General features: G+C 36.0%; 1 protein-coding gene across 2 annotated transcripts in view; it reads left to right on the plus strand.

Annotated features, from left to right (window-relative positions):
* Nucleotides 1–26,739, plus strand: part of lrrtm4l1 (leucine rich repeat transmembrane neuronal 4 like 1) — a 28,796-nt gene extending 2,057 nt beyond the window's left edge. Inside the window, exons 2-3 of one of the 2 annotated variants that reach the window (XR_008905113.1) lie at nt 9,959–11,666; nt 25,969–26,052. Coding sequence is in view for 1 of the 2 variants with exons in the window: in XM_056736710.1 (XP_056592688.1) it covers nt 9,959–11,598; nt 25,969–26,034 (1,706 nt within the window). In the remaining variant the exon portion in view is untranslated. Of the gene's footprint in view, nt 1–9,958; nt 11,667–25,968 lie in introns of both variants that reach the window. The other variant, XM_056736710.1, reaches the window with a different exon arrangement.
* Nucleotides 26,740–27,595: the final 856 nt, after the last annotated feature.

Consider the following 27,595-nt stretch of genomic DNA (forward strand, 5'->3'; position numbering starts at 1 on the left):
TGCTCTGTCTGAACATCAAACATCAAATACCAAATAACTAATATTTTGATGTTATCATTTTTTATTAATACAAAAACAAACATTTAATGTATCCTGTTAACTGTTAGATATTGTTCTTCTTTCATCTTTTAATACAAACTTGAATGATTTCTTCTGCGGAACACAAAATAAGATATTTTGATGAATGTTTTTAATCAAACAACATAGGCTACCATTGACTATACAGGTGATGTCATTAAATTGTGTGAACTATTCCTTAAATAGTCAACCTTCTATTAAAAACATTCTGTGTAAACAGTGCAGGTGTTAAAAGATCAAACACACTGAAAACCACTTTACTCGCAGATTGTAAGATTTTATGTTTAATTCTAATTCATTTCAGTTCAAACCTGATCTGAATGTTGTGATGCCCCAAACCTGACTGGTCTGTCCTTTTCCACCACTTTAACCAGTTCAGGCTTGCAACTAAACTGACTTGATCCGACCCAGTATGACTCACTTTTCTTTAAATACAATACAAAAAGAGATACTAAGCAAAATATTAGTGTCTGTCAGCCACTGTTGGCATTCATTTTCTGTCTTTTGGGAGCGACATAAGAACGAGTGAACAATAACAGAAATTGTCAAATGTTTTCAAGTGCAATTCACATGTATTCTTGGATGCCGCACCTGCAGTGTTTCTAGCTAAAAGACTTTCCTGCATCTGCTTCATTCATTACCGTGGACAAAGCTGATTTTACAATCACAACGGCTATAAATAAAGCTTTTAGCATAAATCACTCTTTCTGTTCTGCTATCCACATCCTTTGTAAGACACAGTTACGACACTCGTAAGTCTCAGAATTAATGTGCGAAATAATGCGCGCAGTAGGTCCTTTGTTTCACAGCTTCGGTTTAACCGGGTTGACTCTCCTCCACCTGCGGCCTCGCGTGGTTACTGTCAGTGTTTAAATACTGGATTGGGTCCATTCTGCGGAGTGATCAATGCACATTTAAGCCCCCTTAAATTTCATTATCCTAAACTTTTTAAGATCTTGGACCACCGTTAAGAGCTGCTGACATTGTTATTAAAGAGCCATTGTGTCCTTCATCCAAATGAGAGTCTGCTTACAGATGTAATCAGAAACAAGTTAACTATGCATGAGTTGTTTAATAATATAAAGATGTCTGTGAGTTACAATTGCTCATACTTAAATAATAGCATGGAAATAAATTGCACATACTTTTGAGTGATGACACAAACTTTTCATTGAGTCTAACTCGTGTGTCAATTCACTAGAAAATTAAATTAAATTAAAATAAATCACGCTTACATGTATGCATTTGGTATATACCTTCATCCAAAGCAATTCAAAGGGATAGTTAACCCAAAAATGGAAATTATTTTATCATGTACTCACCCTCTTGTCATTTCAAACCTGTATGACTTTTCTTTCTTCTACAGAACACAAAAGAAGATATTTTGAAGAATATCGCTAACCGATGAATAGAATGATTTTGGAGAAACTGTAGTTGTAGTTGTAGACCTGTAGAAAGAAAGTCATACAGGTTTGAAATGACACGTGTGTTCCTTAATGATCAAACCCATGACCTTTGTGTCGCTAGTGCAATGCTCCGCCAACTGAGCTACTGGAACACAACATAACATAGCATGAACACCTTTGATAGACATCTTTATTCAAAGTGACATACGTGATTTTGTTGTTGACATAGCGGGCGCTATATTAGCTGGTCTGAAAGATATATTATATAACACAATGTAACAGTTCTGTCCGCTTGTTACTGTAAGTCTGACGTCACATACCACTGCCAAGTTTAAATGTTCTTTTAGACGCCAAAGGCAAACGATGAAAAATGTTACTACACTCATGATGTGCTGTCAAACTACTACAACACACAATCTAAACCTCCACAACGAAATCACAGATGGTCAGACAGCGATTCATTTTTGATGAACTTTTAAAATATTAATGTCAGAGATTCAGTAACAGAAGATTGTAGTGTACACCGTGAGTTTGTAAAGGTTTAGCTTAAATATGTAAAAGGAATAAACAGTGCTCATGTCTGTTGAAATAGTAACACTTGGAATGAGTGGAGGTCTTGGACCTGGAAATAGTACTCCTCCTTACGTCACAAAACAAGTGGATTACTGTGAATGGAGAAAAGCACAACGCTCAGTAGGGGCTCTCTATTGATTGTTGTGATTGTTGTGAAACAATCTTGTCTTAAGAAACAACATTAATGGTACAGTTGGTTTAAGGTATAACTTTTGGTTGTGGACATGTTTTTATGACCTTAGCAAGCAATATTAAAGATATGACATATTCAAGAACAAAGAACTTGATCTTGTGTGACTGAAATAGCTGCCCGGAGGCTTTGCAAATATGGACTTTGAGTAGGATGACTTGCCTCAAAGTGACTTTGAAACTTGAACTTATTAAATACTCTTATATTATACCGCAGCAATTACGTATTTTTGGGGGCCAACCCAGGAGTTAACACCACACTGGTTCCCTGGTAAGTAATTACTCTGTGAAAGAATCTCCATTCACGTTTTTAGATCATTGTGCCCTTGTTACATTATGTGTGAGATTTATATGAGCGATGACGTCTACCATCCCCGCCAGAGGATGAAGTCGCTTTAAGCAACCTGTTGGCAACTGCTGTTTAGAAGGCGTAATAGAGCTTTAAAAATCATGAGCGGTCTATAACTGGTGTGTATTATGTCATAGATTCAAACATGAAAATAGTAAGAGGTATTTTTAACCACAGATCTTACCAGAAACCCATAAACATAGACTTTTGGGCGATGAAACCGGCTGTGCTAAAATGCTAACTCGCTACCAGGGTTTGCATACAAAAATGCGTCAAAAAAGAATATTCCAAAAGTTTAAGCTGACAAACGTATCACTCTAATTTACTTGGTCTCTAGACTGGAAGGATCATGAATCTAAACGTAGTCTTTACAAACACTTTGAAATCTTTCCTATATTAACAAAGTTGTAACTACCTCGACAACCAAATCATCGTCGCATATATTATATTATTATATTATTTGATATATGGACCAGCCCTAATTTACTCTTGACAATTTTCCACCTTCAGTAGTTCAGACTGGAGAGATGGGACATTTTGAGTGCAGTCATTAAACATTTATCCTAACTGTCATGCTGACTGCATTCAAATTTGTGTTGACCTGACAGCTGATTTGTGCGTACGGTGGGATGCCGGTTATAGATTTTTCCTAAGCCTTAACCTCTAAGTGAAATTGATATACAGTAAAGGGGTGTATTCGTGGGTTAAAACCATTTGATTTCATTTTGAGCATTGCTCTTTACAAATGTTCACATTTTTCTCAGGTTATGCCATTATCTTGGTACTTTGGGTAATAGCTCAAGCTTCAACACACTGTAACAGAGTAGCATTTAAATGAAATATCAACTTGTCATCGTGCCAACCAACACAGCACCTGACTCTGCTGTAAGTGCCAACGTCCTCGAAGCTGTTTGATAGGGGCTTGCCACAGTCATAGAGTTTTTAAATGAGTGGCTTTTAAATGAACTAACCTTGGATGAGCTATGGCATGTCGGCAATCAATTTATTTTAGTCAGCAAAGTAAGAAAGTAGTGTCCGGATCGATTTTTATTTGCCATATTATTCACATCTACCGCTCTGCAATAGATCTCTGATATGTTCTACTTTGAATGAAGTTTGAAGTCAGATGCTGTGACGATACCTTGGCAAAGTGCACTTGCATTTGTTTTCTTGGTTTATGAGTCATAAGACGACATGTGGCGCAGGGATTTGGCCTAGGAGGAGCGATCTAACGTATGTCAAACTATTTCAACTTCATTGCTGCTGATTGGCAGTGCCTCTGTAGATACGGATTACGCATTAGAGAGTTATTGCTATCAGGAGTCTTCAACCGGCAGTTTGTTGGTTTGAATGCCAAGTGTTGCACCTGGAATATGGAATTCTGTGATACCAAAATGCTGGGAAATCAAATTTTTATTTCTGGACCTGCCCAAAACCTCTGTGCTGCTCTTATTCTTTCATGATGAGTTAAAATGTCCATTCTTCTAGAACTTTGCTCTTTCACCTGAATAAAAATTCGGACGGTGAGTGAGTTATATAGATGTAAATAAATACAATGATTGTAATTCATAACAAATGAACTGCAATCATGAATTTAAATAATTCATAACTCATAACCAGTGTTGGGGAAGTCACTAAATTACAATTAATAAATGATAACCTTAAAAGTTGTAATAAAGTTAAAAGTAAAGTATTGTCATTTTTTCAACTTTTTAGTATTACTGTACAATCTGATTAGATATATGCATTCTGTACAAACGGTCTCTTAACATTACAGGTTTTAGACACTAACTGTTGGAGCCCTTTTGAGCCTACACATAAAAACGCATGTTAGAACTAAAATGGCGGTAACTCACAAATTCTTTGGAATACAGACTTACTGTTGAAAAATGAAAAGTAGCTGATAATTGCAAAAATCACACACACAAAAAATTAAAGGTATGTTGTTAGGTTTATTATAAAAAAAATGTTTTTCTTTGAATAAAAAAGAAATAAAAAACACGGGTCGTATTTAAAAATCTAAGGACACTCTAAAAAAAGAATCATTTACTCTCCCTACATAAAATATTAAAAAAAACACCAAAGAAATCTGTATTCTAGATTCTTAGATCTTTCCAATGATATATAGTTTGTCATGTTTCAATTAGAAATTACACGCACAATATTGATTCAAACTTAGGTGTCCCGTATACGGAACGGGTGACAGTTAACAGTGTTCATCTTTTTTGGAAAGTTTGAAGTATGTGAACATGTGTTTTTTTTACTTTCTTTTGGGGAGGTAGGCTATGGCCTCGAGATCGCATTTTAGAACTTTATTAAAAAATATAAAACACAAAAAAAATCTTGGTCGTGTTAATAAATAACAGGACATAGGCTCCGAATTAAAAAAATAATCCCGGTGAGCAGGCCAACACTGCCCTGCTGTGCCCTGCTCCATTAATCAAAAAAAATATGCATCATTTAAATTATTTTTTAATACAGATAATCTAATATTTTTTTCATTGGCTATTAGCATGGCTAGACACATTTAAAACGACACTTTAGAACTTTTCCTCACGGCTCCCTTGTGTGGTTGATAAGCGCAAATTATTCTATTACTAGTGTCATAAATAATGTTGCTGTATAAGGTTTCCCGTGCGCAGCGCATTACATGTGAATTTATTTCCTAAACTGATGAAATCGGAAAATGCAGCAACGTCATTTGGAAATCATCTCGCACTCTTCCTAAGTCAGGGGATGGTCCAGGCTGTGTCTACAGACCCGATCACGGAACTTACAAAGTGTGCTTGTACCCGCTACGAGGCTGCTCAGGTTGTAGTGGGAGTAGAGTTCGTCCAGTTAAGAGATGCTCTCACAACAAAATCATTTTAGAGACATTACCTTAAGGTCAAAAAACTACAAAGTATTGCTTTAATGAAGTTATGTTTGACAAAAGATATTTTGATCAAATGTAAAGCTAAGACCTTCAACAATAAGGACTGTCCAATGGCCTGTGGCCAGCATGAGAGACCCTCGGGGCCATTGCTGTATCGTAACGAAAGTTTAAAATTTGCTCGTTTTTTATGCCTTGCATATTGAAATATTCTCTAAAAGACGCAACAGAGAACTCAATTCTGTTCTCCCACGGGACGTTAAATATGCGCGCAGCCGGAGAGCCGTACCTCATACAACATGCAAAATACTGTACTGAGTTATATTTCACATCATCTTACTCTTTAAAAGACAATTGTACATACAATGATGCCAAAATTCCCATATAAGCAAGTTTTCTTGTAAAGGTAATCCATAATGTCTCTAATGAAAGTGAACCATTTGGAAATAAACGCATGTGTTACAATATATTAAATCTGTGCGTCTCTTAAAAGGGACGACGACAAAAACCCTCGGGATCACGTGTCATGATTTAGTTAGAACAGCTCCAGACTGATTAAATTATAAATTATAATAAGATATAGTAATAATTAATCTATATTCCATTCAAAACATTGATTATTTGGATATTTGCTACAGAATACTTTGATTACTTGTCCTTATTTTATCGCTTATGGGTTGTCCTCATATTTGAAATTTCTATGATTTTTTTATGATAAACTTACATTATTTATTAAGAATACATATTTAAAACAACCAGTGTTGGGTAAGTTACTCTGAAAAAGTAATTAATTACTAGTTACTCATTACATATTCAATAGTGTAATTAGAATACTGTCCAAATTGCTCTGTCCAAAAAGTATTTAGTTACTCATTACTAATTACTTTCTATATCCTACATCGACCTTGATTAGTTAAGTGATTCAAGGATAGACATGAAACGGCTTATTTAATTCATTCAAATAAATAATATTATTAACCGACCAAAGTATTACAAATGTGAGAATTATACATTAAAGCACAGATTTTAACTTGGAATTTTGATGTCAATTACACTATTGCACACGCATATATTTCACAAAGTATTTAGTTTAAGTACATCAAAAGTAACTGTAATTAAATTACAGAAAACATATGAGTAATCCCTTACTTTACTTTTTCAAGGGAAAAGTAATTAAAATACAGTAACTAATAACTAAGTAACTAGTTACACCCAACACTGAAAACAACAAACAAACAAATAACTAGACCATATTATTTATTTATTACTTTATATGTGGTGGGGCCAGTAAAAATATTAATCACTTGCCTGACCGGGCCAGTAGAAAGAATCCTTACGCAAGCCGTGCCACGTTGTAATTTCTGTTGAACTCTGCTTAACTGCACTTGCTGTGCCTTAACATTTAAGAAAGCAATCTTGCACTAAAACATTTGAGGCTGAACAGACCTCTTAGCCCAACCCTAGTGCCACCCCTTACTTTGGGTAATGCATTACAAAATTAAATAAGAAAGTGTGGCTGTTTACATAACTCATATTTTGTGTGTGTGTGTGTGTTAAGACGGTTCTAAGTGAACAGTCAGCTCATTTGAACTCATTAGCTAAAAGTAGCAGTTAATTTAAATGACATAAGAATACAGCAATCGGCAAAAATATGGATCTGTGGCTCATGACGAGATCATTTAAAGGTCATCTCATGAGGTCTACCAATAAGATTTCGGGTGTTTTTTTAGCCATCTACAGCCTGAAATTGGACCACCGCTGTAGGATGATAAAATCACGTTTCCTTTGTATTAAACAGTATTTTTCTAGGAGCTTCGGCCCTGAGGACAGCACAGCACACTTGCACAGCCTTGTTTAAAATGGGTTTCTGCTTCTAACCAGTGCTAATTCAGTACACATTTCATGTTTCTTGTATCTCGTCAGCTCTCGTGGATTAGTGGGGCACCTTGAGGAACATAAAGACCTTTCACAGACAGATGTGTGTGCATTAAAGAGTACAAAGTAATATCGGTAATGGGCTAGCAGTGAACCATACCAACCGTACACATTAATTGGAAAGACACTGACATGTTTCCATGCCATTTTTCTTCAAAATAGGATACAGGCAATTGCAAGTTTGTCGGTTTTCATTGCCATGTGTTTACTTGTAGGGAAAATGTAGGGGACCACTGCACTCGAACTGCAATGTGTGATTATGAGATTAAAGGAATAGTTTTTTTTTTCATTTTTGTCTTTTTAAAACTGTATGACTTTCTTCTGCAGAACACAAAAGAAGATATTTTGAAGAATGTTGGTAACCAAATAACATTGGCCCCCCTTGACCTCTATTGTACGTAAACAAAACCAATCCAAGTTGACTGTTACCAACATTTTTCAAAACATCTTATTTTGTGTCAAGAGAAAAAATGTCAGAGGGTGATTCAATGATGACAGAATATTTGAACTATCCCTTTAAGTCTGTTTTGAGTTTTGGAAAGCACTTTGAAAGATGTATTGATTGTGGTGATCTGGGTTTTTTCTTTCTTAAACATTTTCTTAAAAGCACCGATGGGATTACAGTTTATGTGAAACTGATGACTCTGTAATTTGCCGTGTACGCTTGGATGGCCACTGTCCTGTTCTTTCTGCTGGAGCAGGCTGTGAGCGCATGGAACACGCGATGCGAGACTTCAGTCGTAAGGCTGTACTTTAAGACTCCAATCAATTTCTTCTTTGTTACGTATCTCGCTGTATTCTTTTCCCTGGTGATGGAAAGTCCTGTTTAAAATGTTTCTGAGGCAAAAGATTGTAATGAAATTGCTTATTCCACGTCATCTTTTTTGGCACGGACGACACTGTATGGAACAAATTGGTTCTGAGTAATTACATTTGATGTAATGATTCAGCCCTAAATTGTGTAATTAATTCCCATGGACACAGTATAAAAATATAGTACTAAATATATTGCCTGACATTAGTCACAGTTTAAAGTTGATTACCTTGTAGGTGATAATTACTAAAAGGCCCCTCGTATAAATTAGTGTTTAGGTCTTATTCAACAGAAATGCTAGGAACTGCTCTGTTCACAGTTTACATTTAAACTTGAGAACTTTATAATTGCATTATTGTACAGTAATAAAACGTTATGAGCTAAGAGTACTTTGTAGGACTACAGACATAAAAGTGAGTCTATCTGATCTATTAATCCTTAGTTTGTGGAGACAGAACACCACAATTTAAATGTTAGTATTGTTTGACTATATCTTTTAGTTTGTGTGTATAATGGGACCATTTTATCAACATTATCAACTTTTTTATTAAAATGTATACTATTCTATTAAAGATCTTATATCTCTGGGAAATACTGTAAGTATTTTTACTCTCAAGTACGTTTCAAATTTCACGTTGATTTTACTTTGACTTATTTAGCTTTGGAATTTAATTTGTAACATATTTCATACCTTCTACTCCATTGCATTTGATAATACGGTAAAACTTCACTATAGGGGGCAATTCTCAGTATTAACTAGATGTTATTAGCATGCCTATTATTGGCATATTGGCTGTTTATTAAAACTTATTAAGCACATATGGAAGTCGTGGCCTAATGGTTAGAGAGTCATGACCAGAAGGTTGACTGTGAAATTTTGTGTACTTAAATATTAAATGTACAAAATATAACATGTATTATCGGTCACACACTATTTTGTATATTTAATATTTAAGTAGATAAAAAAATTTACTCAAAGTACACACAATTTCATAGTCATACTCAAAATTGACTTATTCAAGAAAAAGATTTTAAATGCACTTGAGCCTTAAAGGCACGAAACATGGATATAAATGTAGTCGAGTATAATATGTGCTTTATAATGTTGTAAATAATTTTTTTAACAAATTAACAGATATTTATAAAAGGTTCTTGAGTATATAAAAAATACTCTCTTAAGTATTTCCCACCTTTGCTTGTCACACAACAAAAGCTCTAATGTGAAAGTATTCTTGAATATAGCATCCTTTGCCAAAAGAAAAATTGCAGAATTGCTGTCCTTCTGAAATCCTGTTTCTCCATCTTTCGTGATTTTTATTATTTATTATTAGTCACTATTTATGTTTGCTACTGGTTTTTGAAAATATCTAATCGATAAAAGGTATTAAGAAGTTAAAAAGACAAAAAAGTTTTTTTTCACATCCATGGTTTGAAGTTGAAGTTGAAGTTTATAGTGATTGGCTGTCATGGTTATAAAAACTTGGCTGATGACTAATTGTAAGTAACTTAATACGCTGAATTGTAAATTGTCTGTTTCAGTCAAAGCTAAATTACACCTAAAGTCTGAATAACCTAAGTGTTTGCCCAAATGTTCGTCATGTAAAGTGATCGTGTATCTTTAGAAGATTATGTATTGTTATAGTGTGAATGCTAGTCGTATTTTCTCAGATGGGTTTGAATATTTCCAAATTTGACCTATTGTTAAATGTGATACGCTGATAATGTTCTATTATCCTCTGCAGGTCCTGCTGTGTGTGGCAAGAGATTAGCGGGCCTCATCTTTCTCCAAGCCTCTTCACTTGTGATGTTCGGTTCTGGTGAAAGGATGTGCCCCTATAGCTGCAACTGCGAGGGAAAGATCGTCCATTGTGAGTCATCCGGCTTCCAGGACGTCCCTGAAAACATTTCTGTTACTTGCCAAGGTCTGTCCCTGCGCTACAATAACCTGCACACAATGCTCCCCTACCAGTTTGCCCATCTCAACCAGCTGCTCTGGCTCTATCTGGACCACAACCAAATTGAATTTGTGGATAGCCGTGCTTTTCAGGGGGTGCGGCGGTTGAAGGAGTTGATCTTGAGCTCTAACCGGATATCACAGCTGCACAATGTCACGTTCCACGGAGCACCAAACCTCCGCAATCTCGATCTCTCCTATAATAAGTTGCAGGAGCTGCAGCCAGGCCAGTTTTTTGGTCTTCGAAAACTACAGAATTTGCACTTGCGTTCTAACGGGCTATCTACCATCCCTGTCCGGGCATTTCTGGAGTGCAGGAGTTTGGAATTTCTGGATTTGGGCTACAATCGGCTTCGTGTTGTCACTCGCACTGCATTCCTGGGGCTATCTCGACTAATGGAACTCCACCTGGAGCACAATCAGTTTTCAAGAATCAACTTCTTTCTCTTTCCTCGTCTGGTAAACCTTCGTTCCTTATATCTGCAATGGAACCGCATTCGAGCTGTCAATCAAGGTCTTCCGTGGAGCTGGTACACCTTGCAGAAGCTTGATATTTCTGGCAACGAGATACAGACACTCGATCCTGTAGTGTTTCAATGCCTTCCCAATCTTCAGGTTCTCAACTTGGAGTCTAACAAACTGGCAAATGTGACCCAACAAGTTGTGGCCGCCTGGATTTCCCTGACAACTATTAGTCTCGCTGGTAATATGTGGGACTGTGGGCCGGGCATTTGTCCTCTTGTCGTATGGCTCAAGAATTTTAGAGGCACTAAGGACACCAGTATAATCTGCAGCAGTCCCAAGTACCTTCAAGGGGAGAAGGTTATGGAGGCCACAAAAAACTTGATTGACTGTGATGATTATGAAATCACCGCTCAGTCACCTTTATATCTCCAAACCTTCGAGCCAAGTTTTGAGCTCACCGTTGAACCCACAATGGCTCCTACAACATCCCCTCCACCCCTGCCTTCACCCGCTTCCGAAGCACCCATTCCTCCTCCCCAACCGCAACCTCCTCAACGGCCCACCTTTCCCAGCCGTACACATACACATCCCAGGGACTCCCATCACTGGACACCCTCATCCTCCAACAGTATATTAGTGACCCCAGCTCCTGATCCGGACAACGTTTCATTCCACAAAATGGTGATGGGGGGCGTGGCGCTGTTTTTCTCTGTATCGTTCATCTTGTCAGTTATTTACGTGTCCTGGAAACGATACCCCGGTGCCACCAGGCTGCTTCAGCAGAATTCAGTTGTGGGTCGAAAACGGAGGAAAAAGAGTCAGGAGCCAGAACAGAACCTGAGTTCCCAGCTCCAGGAATATTACATGAGCTACAACCCCGCCGCCTCACCGGAAGCCATGGAGGTGCTGGGCAATGGGACAGGTACCTGCACCTGCACCATATCCGGCTCCAGGGAATGTGAGGTATGACATGTGAAAGACAGCCTAAAAACAAATCAGATCAAAACAAATGAACGACTCAGGACATAGAGGTAAATTCTTCATTGTGCATGCGGCAAATATTCATAAGAGCAGGGGAAAGTACCCTTGACTCCTCAGGTCCTTTATATACTGGCTCATCTAAATGATGTTCTATTTATTCCACATTTCATAACTTCACCCTTTGTAAAATAAAGAAAACCAGGAGTCAATGGTTCCCTTAACAAAAAGCTATGCACTGCTGAACACATTTACACTTTATATTTAAGAACTGCACTCATGCAAGTTTTCACAGTTATTTGGTCATGCTAATAATTTCAAATACGGGTCAGCAATAATGGTTTGTTATCTGATTGTTTCAAGAATTCGAAACAGTAAATCGTATCCATGCCAGTTGCGTTTGTAATGGGTTTGCTTCATTTGACTTGTAAATGTACGGCAGACATAACATCCAAATGGAAAAGAAAAAAACAAATGAGGGCTAATGATATATCGATTGTCACAATCCATTAGAGCGCCCAAAAGGGCCTTTTCTTCTGTATCTAATGTGATGTGTTTAAAAGCATCTTTTCATCACTCCAATCCCGTAACTGATGTACTCAGCTTTACATTTTAAAGCCTAGATGTGCCATTTTCGATGAGGACAGTGGATGAGAGTATTTTTACCTGTTGATTATAGATGATGACTGGTGTTGATGAAATATAGTTTTTACCCAAGATTCATAGCTTGCGAGGTTGCTGGTTTTAACCATCAAAATCCTATTATATGGCTCTACTTCAGTCGGTTTAGGAATAAGAGGCAAATGATCCGAATAATTACCATAACCTTCCTCTGTACAATCTCGAGCACTCTGTTTCCGCTTTGATGTCACGATGCACATTTAACCAAAAAGATGTAAATCTTATCAATGGATGCGCACCGGGCATGTTCAAACAAAATTGATTATTTATGTCGAAAGGAGACCAAAATAGTGAACTGGAGGTAATATACTTGCTCAGCCAAGTCAATGGTGGGAATAAAAAATCTGACGATAAAAAAGCTGTTAAACTATGAAGGATGATTGAATTACTCAAAAGCATTTACAAAATGTAGTATACGTAGCAACAGCACACAGTACTTCCCATTGTTTCTTTGCTTCGTTGATTCTGAACGGTTTGTGACACTTGCCAAAGAAAGATAGCACTGTTTATCCCAAGGAGAAATGTTTTTGTTATAGTAGGTAGAACCGATGTAATGGCATAAGATTCAGCAGATAGTTGCACACCTGGATGTCAGCGGGAAGGAAGGAGTCTGTGATTCTTTTCACAATGAAAGCCTAAACAGCATTTTTATTCAGCTACCAACTCTAAGGGATTAAAGTTCTATCAATTTATTTTCTTCTTTTCTCACTTAAAGATAATATTGTCAAAGGTTAAGATTCCTCGAATGTTCAAGATTCCTTATGGTTTCAGGTTTTCTTAAAACATGAAAAGGCTCAAGTGAGTTTTTGTTTCTCTTAAAATATTTTTTTATTTCTGTTTGATATGATATGTTATATCGAAAATTACAGCGGTTACTCTATGCAGTGCGCTTTCTTTGTTTCTAAATACATATTGAGATGAAATTATGAACAAATTACAGCGATTCCATGTACAACAAAGGCGCAGATTTTCGTCTTTGTGAGCATTGCCATAGAAACGAATGAGTTCCAAGGACACACGCCCGGGCAGACATCTCTGACTTGTCATCTCGTAATTACAGTAATTCAGAAAAGACATGAACGCGGCATTAGTGAATATCATCAGGCTGAAAATATGTAGTACAACTTCACCCTGGATTTTCACATAGCTTTGAAATTAAGAGACTCTGGGTGAAAATCCTCTAAAAAAAGTATTGCTGTACTAAAATGACTTCAGATTTAGAGAAATGTGGCTACATATTAAATCACTGTCGATTTTTGTTGACTCCTCTGAGAGTAAAAAAATGACAGTATCGCTTACCAACTGTTCCATTCTTTACCAATTCTTTAACTAAAGTAGACAGCAAACTTCTTTTGTTTACTCTCCTTTCCTCTGGTTTTGTTATTGTACCAGTTTCTGGCTATGTTAAATAATGAAAGAGCAGTCATCCACTCTGCTTATGATTATGAAAGTACAGAACTGCTGTGCAGGAGCAGAACTTTTCATTTGATCCATGTCAGTGGAGGCCGTCCCTGTAGATGCCGGTGAGACGTGCTGATTATGAGCAGGACCGAATCGCAGTGTGCAGCTGCTTTTGCTCTACGATGGAATCGGCATTGGTGAGGAGGAAAGGATACAGGGAATGAAAGCCAGGGCTGCTCTTTGGACTTGAATGACCTTATTCATCCTTATTCACTTTTCCAAAGTGTGCATGAGTGAGATTCAGACCTGGTGTGTCTCAATTAGCTCTAAGTGAAAATAAAATACCAGTGTAAATCAGTTTAAAACAGTTTTGAACATTGTAACTTCAAAACGCTCTGGATAAAAATATAAAAGTTATGTTTTCATGTTTTTTCACTTATATTCATAATGCACTGAATTGATTCTGGCGAATGTTATATACATTGAAGACTCAGCTTGAGCGCTGACACCACACGATATCACGACTCTGAAGTTTTAGAAAAAAATTGTCTTCATTTATTCACAAAACATGTATTAACACATTCTTCTGTATAACACAAAATAAGATATTTTGTGAAATGTCTCAGTGGTGTGTGTCAATGGGAGGCAATGTTTGTTTGGTTACCAACAATCTTCTTTAAAACACAAAATGTCATATAGGTTTAGAAATGACGTAATGACATAAGAGTAAGTTAATGATGAAAGACGTTTTATTTTTGGGTGAACCATCCCTTTAACTGTGATTTTACATTGAGCCTGAATGGCTGCGTCATCCGTCAATTTCCACAGAACAATTTTGGGATGCATCATTCATCCATTTTATGATTTCATACTTTTGAACCGATTACAGCATATGATGTGAGGGAGTGCCTTTATCAGATTAAAGTGGCCATCAAAGACTTAATGCCACTGCATGTCAAAGAGAACCTCATTAAGAATGCTATGAAATTCACGAGTTACATTCTTTTTCTCTTATAATTTGAAAGGCGATCTTTTAAAAGCAGATTTCGGCAACGCCTCACCAAATTCCCCATTATAAATGTATTAACCATCCTTTCTGAAGAAAGCAGATTGGGCTTTAAAGGCACAATATGTAAAAATAAGGAAGTGAGAAGGTTGGTTCAAAGTAATGTATGATTATCCTTTTACAGGTCTTAGACAATGACCAAAACCAGAAAGTAAATGAGAATAGGGAAACAAGGACTTTAATATATTCAGTTAAGCCCAAAGTAAAGACTTTTCATTTTTGTTCCACTGAACTATACGTGAACTTGACTCGCCAGGTAGATGATCTTTTTTAGGTGTAAAATGACTGTAGGCATACGCCGAATGGATGTTTTTTGTACAAAATAAAGCTCATGCTTTATTAAAATCTCCAGCTGGAACCACGTATAGCCTTAGGCGAAGGCAAGTGAGCGAGTCCTAATTTTTTTCATTTTGTAGGGCATTAAAATAAATGCAAGACGGAAAAGAGTTGGAAATGCCTGTGATCCACTGCAGAGACAGGATACATGAGGATATAGACACTTTGCTTTTAGTCTGAGCATGCTGCAATATTCAATGTTCCTCAAAACTACATTAAAGTTTTCAATTGATGAGTACACACACATACATCCTTTCATCTAATAGTCCTATCATGCCCAGATGACAGGCAGGCAAATTAGCTTTGACGACACCATGTACACTCAGTGTTTGGTCAGTGCCTTATTAAAACCGTCATTTTAATCATCTGTAGACTCTCTTTGAGAAAATGTTAAGTTTGAAAGGTCGTGATTGCTGTGAACAACCGGGGGTTAAAGGAAGGTTACCAAAAAAGAAAGTTGTGAATTGTGGGAAAATGGAAGATGCGTTGGTTTAGCTTTTAGGGACACAGGTGCATGTCTCACATATGGAGTCATAGCACTCCACTGAAATGAATCATACACATACTTCCACATCTCCTCCTCTTTCTCATTGTGCCATGAGGGACAGACATATTTTTATCAAGGATCTTATTTTATGCTGCTATGGTTCAAAGCTAAAAGGAAATAATCCTCTGTTTTTAAATGGCTTTATTACATTTGTCTTTTGGGATTAATAACTAATGTGTATATGTGCAAAAAGTCTTTCTCAGGGTTCTGCTACTTTTATTTGCAATTTTTTTTTGCATTTATCTGACAAGTCCAATCTTTAAAAAAATATTTTTATGGGATTAACTATGTCTCTGTGCTTTATATACACAAAATTGCTCTTGTCGAGAACTGTAATTATTTTCATTTATAAATAATTGTAACAACCTTTTTGGTTTTATTTGAAATTCAGTCAAGGAGTACTCATATGTATGAATGTGTGTGAATGTGTTGGAGTTTGTTAGCATCTGTTGAAGTTTGTTGCCATCTGTTTGAGTTTGTTGGCATCTGTTTGAGTTTGTTGGCATCTGTTGGAGTTTGTAGCCATTTGTTGGAGTTTGTGGTCATCTGTTGGAGTTGGACCAGATCTTTTGGTGTTTGTTGGCATCTGTTGGAGTTTCTTGGCTTCTTTTGGAGTTTGTGGGCATCTGTTGGAGTTTGTTGTTTGTTGGCATTAACGTTTGTTGGTGTGTGTGGTTAGTTGGAGTTTGTTGTTTGTTTACATTTGTTGGAGTTTGTTTGTGAGTATCTGTTGGAGTTTTTTAGTATCTGTTGGAGTTTGTTGTTGTCTCTTGGAGTTTGTTGGTATCTGTTGGCGTCTGTTGGAGTTTGTTTGTTAGTATCTGTTGGAGTTTGTTGGTGTCTCTTGAAGTTTGTTGGTGTCTGTTTGAGTTTGTTGGCATCTGTTAGAGTTTGTTTGTTAGTATCTGTTGGAGTTTGTCTGTTAGTATCTGTTGGAGTTTGTTAGCATCTGTTGGAGTTTGTTTGTTAGTATCTGTTGGAGTTTGTTTGTTAGTATCTGTTGGAGTTTGTTTGTTAGTATCTGTTGGAGTTTGTTTGTTAGTATCTGTTGGAGTTTGTTGGCGTCTCTTGGAGTTGTTTGTTAGTATTTGTTGGAGTTTGTTAGCATCTGTTGGAGTTTGTTTGTTAGTATCTGTTGGAGATTGTTGGTGTCTCTTGGAGTTTGTTGGTGTCTATTGGAGTTTGTTTGTTAGTATCTGTTGGAGTTTGTTTGTTAGTATCTGTTGGAGTTTGTTTGTTAGTATCTGTTGGAGATTGTTGGTGTCTCTTGGAGTTTGTTGGTGTCTATTGGAGTTTGTTGGCGTCTGTTGGAGTTTGTTTGTTAGTATCTGTTGGAGTTTGTTGGTGTCTCTTGGAGTTTGTTGGTGTCTGTTGGAGTTTATTTGTTAGTATCTGTTGGAGTTTGTTGGTGTCTGTTGGAGTTTGTTTGTTAGTATCTGTTGGAGTTTGTTTGTTAGTATCTGTTGGAGTTTGTGGGCGTCTCTTGGAGTTTGTAGGTGTCTGTTGGCGTTTGTTGGTGTCTGTTGGAGTTTGTTTGTTAGTATCTGTTGGAGTTTGTTGGTGTCTCTTGGAGTTTGTTAGTGTCTTTTGGAGTTTGTTGGCATCCGTTGGGGTTTGTTTGTTAGTATCTGTTGGAGTTTGTTGGTGTCTCTTGGAGTTTGTCGGTGTCTGTTGGAGTTTGTTGGTGTCTGTTGAATAGGGCTGAGATGATATATCATGTAATTTTTTTATTCTCAGTTTCTCAATGATTTACAGTTAAATGCTGTCGCATCGAAAGCCAGAAGGGGCTCTCCTGCAGAAACTCTGAATATGGCATACATTTGTTGGAATTGGAGTTTGTTGCATCAGTGTGAATTAGCCTATAATTTCATTCTGGTACCAAATTTATACCTTTTAAAGGGTACCATCCCAGTGACAGCTTTTGTAAAAAAAATGTTACATAAGATGCCAAATGGTATTGAATACTGTCTCTAGTTTATTAAGACTAAAAATGTATGTAGAAAAGGACCCAAGCACAGACTACCTGGTAAGTCACATGAACATTTTGTTGCAGTTTAAGATTGTGTGCAATGTCTGTTGAATATGAAAGGACAACACTCTAAATGCAATTTTTCTCTTATTCATAAAAAATATTTTATTGTCATGTTTGTTATGTCAATATGAACTCGAATATTTCTTATAACATTCTACCAAGTCTACATACTACCAAGCTATACTCTCCACTATAAGTTTCTAAACCTTGCAAAGTTCATGCTAAGTTTTGAAATAGCAATAGTAAATCAATATTGGTTTCCTCCAGGGTTCCATGTCAATTAACATTACCATTGTTAGCTGAGGAAAAATGTGTCCAGTTATTCAAATAATAACTCTTCAGTGAATTCCAATATTGCCTTTCTAGAGATTAGGGAACAATGATTAGCAATATCCAACTTGAAGTGAATAATGTCTCACATGTGGCTCAGCCTTAATGACTTCAGTAATGAAAAAATGAACAAACATGGCTCCAGGGTTTTAAACAGACCTCCGCTGTCCTACATTTACATGAAGTCAAGGCTGGTAAAGAGAGAACCTATGCAACTGTCTTTTATTATACACACTAGGACTGAACATCAAAATATTCACAACATACTTTATGTAACATTATGTAATGTCTCTGTGTGCATCAGCTGTCATGTCTTTTATTTCGATTCATGTATTTGCTTCATGATGTCACGTCCTGTTCTGAGTAGTCCTGCCCTATTGTTTCAGGTGTTCCTTGTTTTCCCTCATTGATCTGTTTTTATATACACCTGTGGGATTTGTTTTGTGGTTTACATGTGCTGTTTTGTTCATTATGTCAGTCTAGTTTTTTTACTACATTTTCAGACTAAATCTCTCTGCAATACAGACTGTTACAGCAATAGCAACATAAACCATTGTCATGTAGCCCTAATTCAGGTAGACCTCCCCCAAAAAAACAATAACTGTTGAGTAGTTTTAATTGAATTTAATACAATCTAGTTACAATACAATATTATGATTAATATTAAATAAATATTTATTTATTTTCATATCAAAATACACAGTCGTGGGCCACGTCAGGTCTCTTCCTTTGTTTGGACAGTTTGTTACACAGATTTTCTGGGGATATAGTACTGAGCAACATATAACGATAGGGTTGTATCTGTTGACATATGTTAATGCTTCATTGTTAAAAAAATGAACCCTATCGGTTTTAAGCATTTATTTATCTTGTAAATTTGAGCATTTACTAATCCATTTTGAAATCTTAATGTATGCTACATAATTAATGCCAGTTGACCAATGAGCATCATTAACGATTGTATTGGCATTAACAAACATTAAAAATGCATTTATTCAATGCTGCAAAACTATATAGTTCACTGGTAATTTGTTAACCGAAGTCCCAAACACTCGACATCTTAAAAATTATTTCTAAGGGTTTATATATAGTACTGTAAATGTGACTATCTTGGAAATCCACTCAAATCAATACAACTGTGATACATCCACTAGTCACCAAAGAGTTTTTTTCAAAGCCAGCAATTCACTAAAAGCAAAACTCAAACTAAAAGGTTGGAATGGTTTTCAAAGCACCCTTTATTGTGGCATTTGAAACTTTTCGTTCCTTTCATTTTATATTTTCCATAAAAGAGAGAAACGGCATACAGTCGTTGACCTCCTGTTGTTTGGAAGACACAATGAGATAATTGGAGCTCTGGGCTGGAAGTGAAGAGGGAAGCAGCACTTATATGTAAGGTTGAGCGTGACATATTCCTGACGCTATCCAGTATAATTACAGCATCTTTCAGCTCTTAATTAAACCTCACTAATATAATCTAAGTACAGCTCTGCCCACAGAGAAGTGAGGTTAATTTTACTTTCCTGAACGGAGATGAGGAAAACGCAGGCCTGTGTGTGAAGCGGAAGTCGCTCATCCATTATTTAACTTGGCTCTTAACCTGTGTGTGCTAATTGGAGGTGCTGAGGTTCAGCCAGACGAGACTTATTAGCACACTAATTAGTAAAGTCAGCTTACTGCCAGGGGTTTCTGTGCACCTCCGCGTAAAAATGTACAGTCCTGTGCGTCTCCGTTAATCTAACGGTGTTAAATGTCTTTCACCTTGTCCGTTTCATCGACATCTGTTGTCGCTTTGTTATTAGCTAGTGGCAGCTCTTTGGCCGGTAATTACAGACACGGTTTTATCTGCCCTGTGGGAGTTAGCATTAGCATGCTACTACTAGCTGTTGCTGCAAGTATTGGTTTCTTGGGCCATTTAAAATACTCTGAACTTCTAGATAACATATTAAAGTAGTCGGTCACTTTTCTCTATAACCACATTGGTAACAATTTTACTTAAAGCATATACGTATAATGCTTTATTAAAGTAGTTTTAATGTATTAATTATGCCTTGTCATGCACCTTATAAGTCATTGTGATGTCTCATGAATAATTGTAACTACAGTTAATACATTATAGCACTTATCAATTCATTTTTAGGCTTTGCATTTTTTATTTGGTTATAATTATTTTCAACAGCATTAGATGTATTACAACACACATTACGAACAAGTGTAACGCATCATAGCCTTTAATAATCTTTATAATGCATTACACATAAAGGCTTGCCATAAATCATCATTATTTTGGTCGCTCTTTAGGCTTGTCACTGTTTGGAAAATATCTAACCAATGAAAAGTATTAAAAGTGCTAGTCGGCTTTGACCATGCAGTATTTAGTCATTTATAAAAAACAGTGTTACTCTATGAAAAGCAGAGAGACATCCAAGGTTTCGGAAGGACAAGGACGATATGAAAGCGTTGCTATTGGTGATGGTGATAATAAATGGCAATGAAGTGCAAGATAATACCCTGATAATATAGCATATCACGATGATAGCAATTACTGTGATGTAAAAATCAATACTGTCACATCATTTTATATATTTACTAGATATTTAATACATATTTTATATCAACAAGCTGCAAAATATCTATATCCATTACAGATATCCATATCCAGTGTAAGGTAACTGGATTGTAACTGTAAAAAGATAATGAGACAACACTGTAGCATACTATTGTTTGAAATTAATACAATTGTATATCATTGCTCTGTTTTAAATAGATAAAATATTTGTTTAAAATAAAAATAGAATTTCGCATAAATACAGTGTATTGAGAGAATTGGGGGGCAAATGTGAAAAGCTCAGACTGCGTCAGTCAAGTACTCATGTGAATATTAGATTTTGAACATAGGCCTTAACAAATGATTTTTAGGTTTAACTTTCAATTTTTTAATTTTATTAACTTTTCAGCTATATTCCTTTTTGTGTCTTTGTCTTCTTTGCATTCTTCTGTAGGAATAAAAAAATATTTGATGGGGTACTATTGGCATTTTGTTGTAATGACTCAATATTCCCTTTGTCACATGTGGTCCCAGTCTACAGTGTCATGCAGACAATCATATTTGCAAAATAAACAATGTGAACACCTGAAAACACAAGTGGGCCTTCAAATCTAATGTGCAAACAGTGATTTCTGTACCTAGACTAACCTGTGAACATACAGACACATTATTCTGAAATCAAGATTAAAACTCTTTTTAAACTTTAAACACTTTAAGACATTTACACAGCACTGTATTGTAATACACAAAATAAAAACAAGTAATGTATGTTTAACATTTTTGTACAAGATATTTTTATAACCCTTTTGCTTACTGTTTGAATAAATTGTTGCAAAGATTATTATATAGTATTATTTCAATAATTTGTATTAAAACAGGCTATATGAATATATTTGAACAGTTTATACTTACTGCATGAATTGAGTCATTTAGGAATTTCTGCCAATCTTTCCATCTTGTTTCGTTATTTGCAGTGGTAGTACCACAGTTTCATTAAATTCTTCACATGTTTTGCAGAAGGTGGAGGTAATGCACAAATACGCTGGATGTTGACCGCTGTTAAACACATAAGAAGAACAAGAGCACCAATCACCGCTCTCTTTTCCTTGCGGATCGATTTGATCAAAGCTTGTCTTTGTCTGCTGAATATTATTATCTGAACTAGGTGAACCTGACTCAAATTAGTCAATTTACCACTATGGAACCGAACTAAGGGTAACTGATGAGTTCGGTTCATTCACGTCAGGTGTTGGCTTTAATTGCCGCTTCTCTTAGCAACCTTTCATGGAATAGCCCTCTGGTTACAGAGCTCAAGGATATGTACTGTATTCTATTATGCTTGCGTTTTTGTGCTTTAGTGTGATGAGCATCTGCTTTGAGCGTTCGTTAGGAGTGCGTTGAAGTGCCTGTGCACCCTCTTTTGTTCTGCAATGCAAGGCTGTTTCATTTTCGTAGTTCTAAGTTTCTGAAGGTACTTTCAACGTCTTGTAAAAGTTCTCCTGAATTCGAAAAATGGGCTTCACCTTGTGTCAGCCAGTTTTACCACAAGAAAATCAAAGCTCACCCTTAGGCATCTTAATCGTAGTCTTGGAACTGTGGAAAACTGTCCTTTCTTAGTTACTGTTAGACACAAAAAGCAACTTTCCAGATTCTCTTACTTGTGCAGATTGAGAATCTGTGGCTTGGCAGATTGTCGTGTGCTGTGCAATTTCATACTGTACAAACTATATATTTAATTTCCTAATATTAAAAACATAAAAAAATAAATTAGTAGGATTTAAACTGTTTACCTACAAGGCTAAAAATAACTGGTATCACTGTGTTTATAGGATTTACCAGGACAACACTCACACACTCTTACAATAAAGATGCTAGAAAGGTTCTTCACAGCGATACCATGGAAGAACCATTTCTTTCTTACCCTTTTATAATATGAAGAACCTTTTTCTCTTCAAAAAGAACCTTTTGTGAAACAGAAAGGTTCTTCAGACGTATAAGGTTCTTCGTGGAACCATTTAAACAAAAAAAGGTTCTTTAATGGCATCGTGAAGCACCTTTATTTTTACGAGTACACTTAAACAAGATCATTATACTCATGTTTTAAGACAACCGCAGTGTCCGAAATCTGAAAAACAACCTCATGCTAGAGCTTATTTGGCACAATCATTCATCAATTAATCACATATGTTGCAAGTTAAGACAATAGAATGTAATGGATTTTAATTTAATTCTTCATTTCGAAGGGATAAATGTCACAAATTCAATTTTCCAATTGTGCATCCTTTATATTGCATTACTTCATTTCAAAGGACATATTGTACACAGTCTGGAGCCATTACCAGTTGTAAGGATACAAACAAAAATACAGGAAAAGTGTGACCCAGTCTGCGAAATCCAAGTTTAAGTCTCATAATCTTAAATCTCATAAGTCTCATAAGTCTCATAAGCAGGCAGTGTTGGCCTGCTCACCGGGAGACTGCATTCATTCATTTATTTATTTATTTATTAATTAGATATTATTTATTAGAATGATCTTACTCGTTGTATAAACACCATGCACTGTGCTGTGTTCTAACTTATATGTTTTTCCTGTTTGGCCCTGTAAAGCTGCTTTGAAACAATACACATTGTGAAAAGCGCTATATAAATAAACTTGAATTGAATTGAATTAATCTAATCATGAGATAAAGAGCATCAAAGTTGGATTTTGAGCATTATTTTCACTATGATTTAAATCTTTCATAGCTTTAATAAAAATATCATGATTAAAAAATCTTCTAGTCATTAAAGATATCAAGGTTATATATGTACATAACTTTCTTTGCACAATGTAGTATGATTTTATATAAAAACAGTAAATCACAAAATCAAAATGACTAGCTGGGTTTTACACAGACTTGGTTATGTACAAGAAAAAAAGACTTCAGGCAAATGTCAGGAATGGTGTGACCTTCCATTGCACTAAGCACATTCACACTAAGCACATACAAAATTGTTATTTTGTGGTTGTATTGTAATAAAAGAGACAAGAAATAATTACGGTCATTATATCATTGCTAAAACACCACTGCTGAACTTTCGCACAGTACAGTATATGAATTAATGAACAACCATTGGCCCCTTATAATGCTTCCCCCCCCCGCAGTCACTTCAGTTATATGAAAGAATTACTGGACCCTTCTAATTTTTATTGTGATGTTTGTTGTCATTTGGGTAGACAATGTAAATCCACATGATTTATCATTTAATGTTGTTTATAGTGATTTATTAAATTCATAAGCTTCTCATTCAAACAGATTAGTGTACCTGTTTATGTTTGCATTCTCTCTTAGGGGTTCGAAGGGTCCGACTGCATGGTTCAGTAATTTCATCGTTATCTCTGCCAAAACTTGGATTTAATTGGACAATTTCAAAAGCAAAAACATAATTCCCACAAATGTTTGCTGTTTTTCTTTCCGTCTAAGATTAATTCACAGTTTGGGGCATCAGATCTGCAATAAGATTTAGCAGCTACCTAGTAAAGCAAAGCAGAAGTTGACAAGCGTTGAGTTTCCCGCGTGTGTAAACAAGCAAGATTTCATCCCTCTGACAGGGAAGATTTTCATTCTTATGCATAGAAAAGGCAAGCTCTCGTTTCTCCTCAATTTATCAAACAATTTCTCAGATCTTGATAGTGTAAGATGTTTTCAAAGCTGTTTTACCTTTTGTTTTCACTTTTAAGGAACCCTTGTTGCACTTGAGGATAATTAAGATACTCGTGGTACTCAATGCAAATTTCGAATTCATATTCGGGGGCATTTGTTTAAATTCATTTGAGTCAAAGTGCTCACGTGTGTTGGGTAAATGTCGCTGTCAAAACTCTTAATGTCCCAACAATAATAGCACAGGATGTGCTGCCATAATTCGATTTTTGACTCAGATTTTGATTGCATTTTAATTGATGGCATAGCTGCCAAATGACTGCTGCTTCGCAAACTTTAAAACTTTTCTTTGCTTTTAAATAAACGGTTCACCCGAAAAATGAAAATTCAGCACTCGTATACTCACCCTTGTTTCATTCCAAACCAGCGTGACTGGCTTTCTTCAACTCTCATCTACATGTCAAGGAGACCTGGTCTGTCCATTTTTTGTGAAAAATGAACTGAATGCGGTCTGTGTCTCTCACAAAAGCTATCATCTTGGAATATAATGAACATAAAGTCCATAAAGTTTCGAACTACGCTTGTGAAATTCTTATAGCTTCAGTCCTCATTTACTTGCTTTATTTATAAAAAGCGGATTTAAAAAAAGTTGAGCAAGTATAGTACATGAACTGTTGAATCTCCTTACGTAACCATAATAATGCAAGTATGCTCCGGTCCTGATCGTAAAGTGATGCACTGCAGGGGAGCTGGAACAATGGCACCGTGACACTCGGCCTGCATTTTGACTATGACTTTAATGCCTGGCCGTAGGAGCACAAATTTATCGTGGCCTGTCGGGCATTTTTGTAGCTTGTTTCTTGGCTACTTTGATTTTTAGCTACTGTATGTGTTGCTAGTGTGTTTAAGCTGGTAACTAGGGTGTTATCTGGTTGCTAGGTATTGTTAACGTCTATAAGCTGTTTACTGTGTTAAGGTATTCATAATTGCCAGTATATTTTAGTTTAGTTTGGTATCACTTTCCTTTAAGCATGTACGTATAATGCATTATAAAGAGTTATTAAAGGGTAAAATGCATTATAATTCTTCATAATATGTGTTGTAATGCGTTTTATGTAGTTGTATAGAATTATAATCAATTTAAAATGTGTAGTGTAACAAGGAATTGCTAAGTGTTAATAATGTATTTACTGTAATAACAATTATTTATAAGACATTACAATGCATTAAAAGGTGCATAACAATGCTTAAAAATGAACTTTTATGATGCATTATACATACATGCTTCAAGGACCCGAAGTTTTATTCAGAATAGGTATGCAATAGCACAATAATTTATAATCATTTTTAATAATATTACTATAATTATCATGAATAAAACAATTATAAAATAAGCACTAATTTGTCATTTGAGCTGTTAGATCAGAGTTTGCAGGAAATGTTGTATTTAAACACATACAGTATAAAGATTTGTAGTCCAGATAACCTGCTATTTTGTTTCAAAAGAGAGACGGTTTTAGCTTTAGGACATTACCTGTGTTTTAGAAAGAACACGTTTGGGACTTTATGATGATACAATAACATATTAATATTTAATATTGATGCATGACTGTTTCGCTTCACTTCAGATTGCATGTTGCTAAACTAATGCTTTCCTTGCATTATTAACAAATCGGATCTCTCTGACGTTGTGGGCTGTTCACTGGATCAATACCAAAGTGAACCATCTGCTGTATGATGCTAATCTTCTTATCTCTTGTTTGTTACCTGCAGAATGAATACACCTGTCCGAGACCATTACCTGGAGCTTGGATTGGAGACATGCCCACAATACACTAACAGGAATGTTTTGTTAACCACAAAGTAATCCACGGGCGGATTTTTGTGCCTACCTGCATTATACCAATCACATCAACTTTTGTTCCCGTCATGCCACTCATATTGTCATTGCTTCGAGAGCGTTCCGGATATCCCTGAATCATCACAAATTGGACATTTGAGAGACAGAACAGCTTCGGCAAGTCCTCAGATGCATATTTAACTACAATTCTCTTTGGATGGCCCACTTTGTTCTCAAATTCACCAGGACAGACTTGACCAAACAGGTGGGTGTGTAGTTCATTGGGGTTGTGATAAAGCATCCAGATGGACCGCATGGAACAGGGTCACAGCGCTCAAATAAAGACCAATGAAACGTATCCAGCCTTTTATGAAATACCCAGTGCCAAAATGAACTGAACTTTTGAATGAAACTGTATGTGGGATCTTCACATAGACTCTAAATGTGACTGAACCACAGTCTTTGTTTATACACCCTCGAATTTAAAGCCCATCCTTTGTTATTTAATGGAAATACTCTCAAAGTTTGTGTATAAGAATATCTGATAATAAAAATGACTTTGAGGTAAAACTCTAATGTTTGCTGTCTAATACTGGATTTGTCTTGCAGGTCCACTGGATTTACTGTGTACAGTTTTGTTTCATTGAGAGCCCTTTATAACATTAATAGACATTGTGCTGTTATGGAGACTTTAAACATGACCTTTGAACTCTGACTATGCCAACACTGATGTAATGTCATTTTATTGGTCAGTGTGTAAACATTGGGACGTTTGTAAGCAAATGTGTGTGTTCATGTTAAGATTTAAAATAAGGATAACAAATTTTGAAAGCAAGTGTGGAGTGTGTAATTTTTTTCCGCATCATAATACTGTATTTTTCTTTATACTAGTTTGATAAGCAGCTATAAGGAAGCACTAACGCAAAATTTTCCCTGCATCTGAAACCGACCACTTTTATGCGATATAGTGTTTATCGGACACACGTGTCTGGCCCTAAGTTAACTTCCGATCTGTGTGTGTTTAGAATGTATAATTAAATATTTTACATTCAATTAATATAAATATTAATTTATATTAAAATGTTACTGTATATTCATTGTGTTAAATTAAAACTACTCAACAGTTATTGATTCTTTGCTGAGGTCTACCGGAGTTACATTTGGGCCACATAACATTTGTTTATGTTGTTGTGGCTGAAACCGTGTGAAGTAGGCAAAAAACATTTGACAAAAAAAAACAGATGGGCTATGGCTTCTGCTGAGATTTGACAGTTGGCATTAGATGGACACTATTCTATCCCATGATGCAATGGGAGCTGAGCAACCACCAATTTCAAAGTGTTAAAATAAAAAATAGCCGGTGTTTGCATGTTTTCAAGTGCAAGAACCGATAAATGTACTCCTCATGATTAAATAACGCTTGTTTAACAACAACTACTTCACTTATTTTTGCGCCGTTGTTGATATGTCATATACGCGTCACATGACAATGAAAACATGGCGGATGCAGTGTGTCCGAAATGTATTCATACTTCACCCACACACACCCACTACATAAAA

The sequence above is a fragment of the Triplophysa dalaica genome, chromosome 22, assembly GCF_015846415.1.
Source record: "Triplophysa dalaica isolate WHDGS20190420 chromosome 22, ASM1584641v1, whole genome shotgun sequence".
NCBI classification, from domain to species: Eukaryota; Metazoa; Chordata; class Actinopteri; order Cypriniformes; family Nemacheilidae; genus Triplophysa; species Triplophysa dalaica.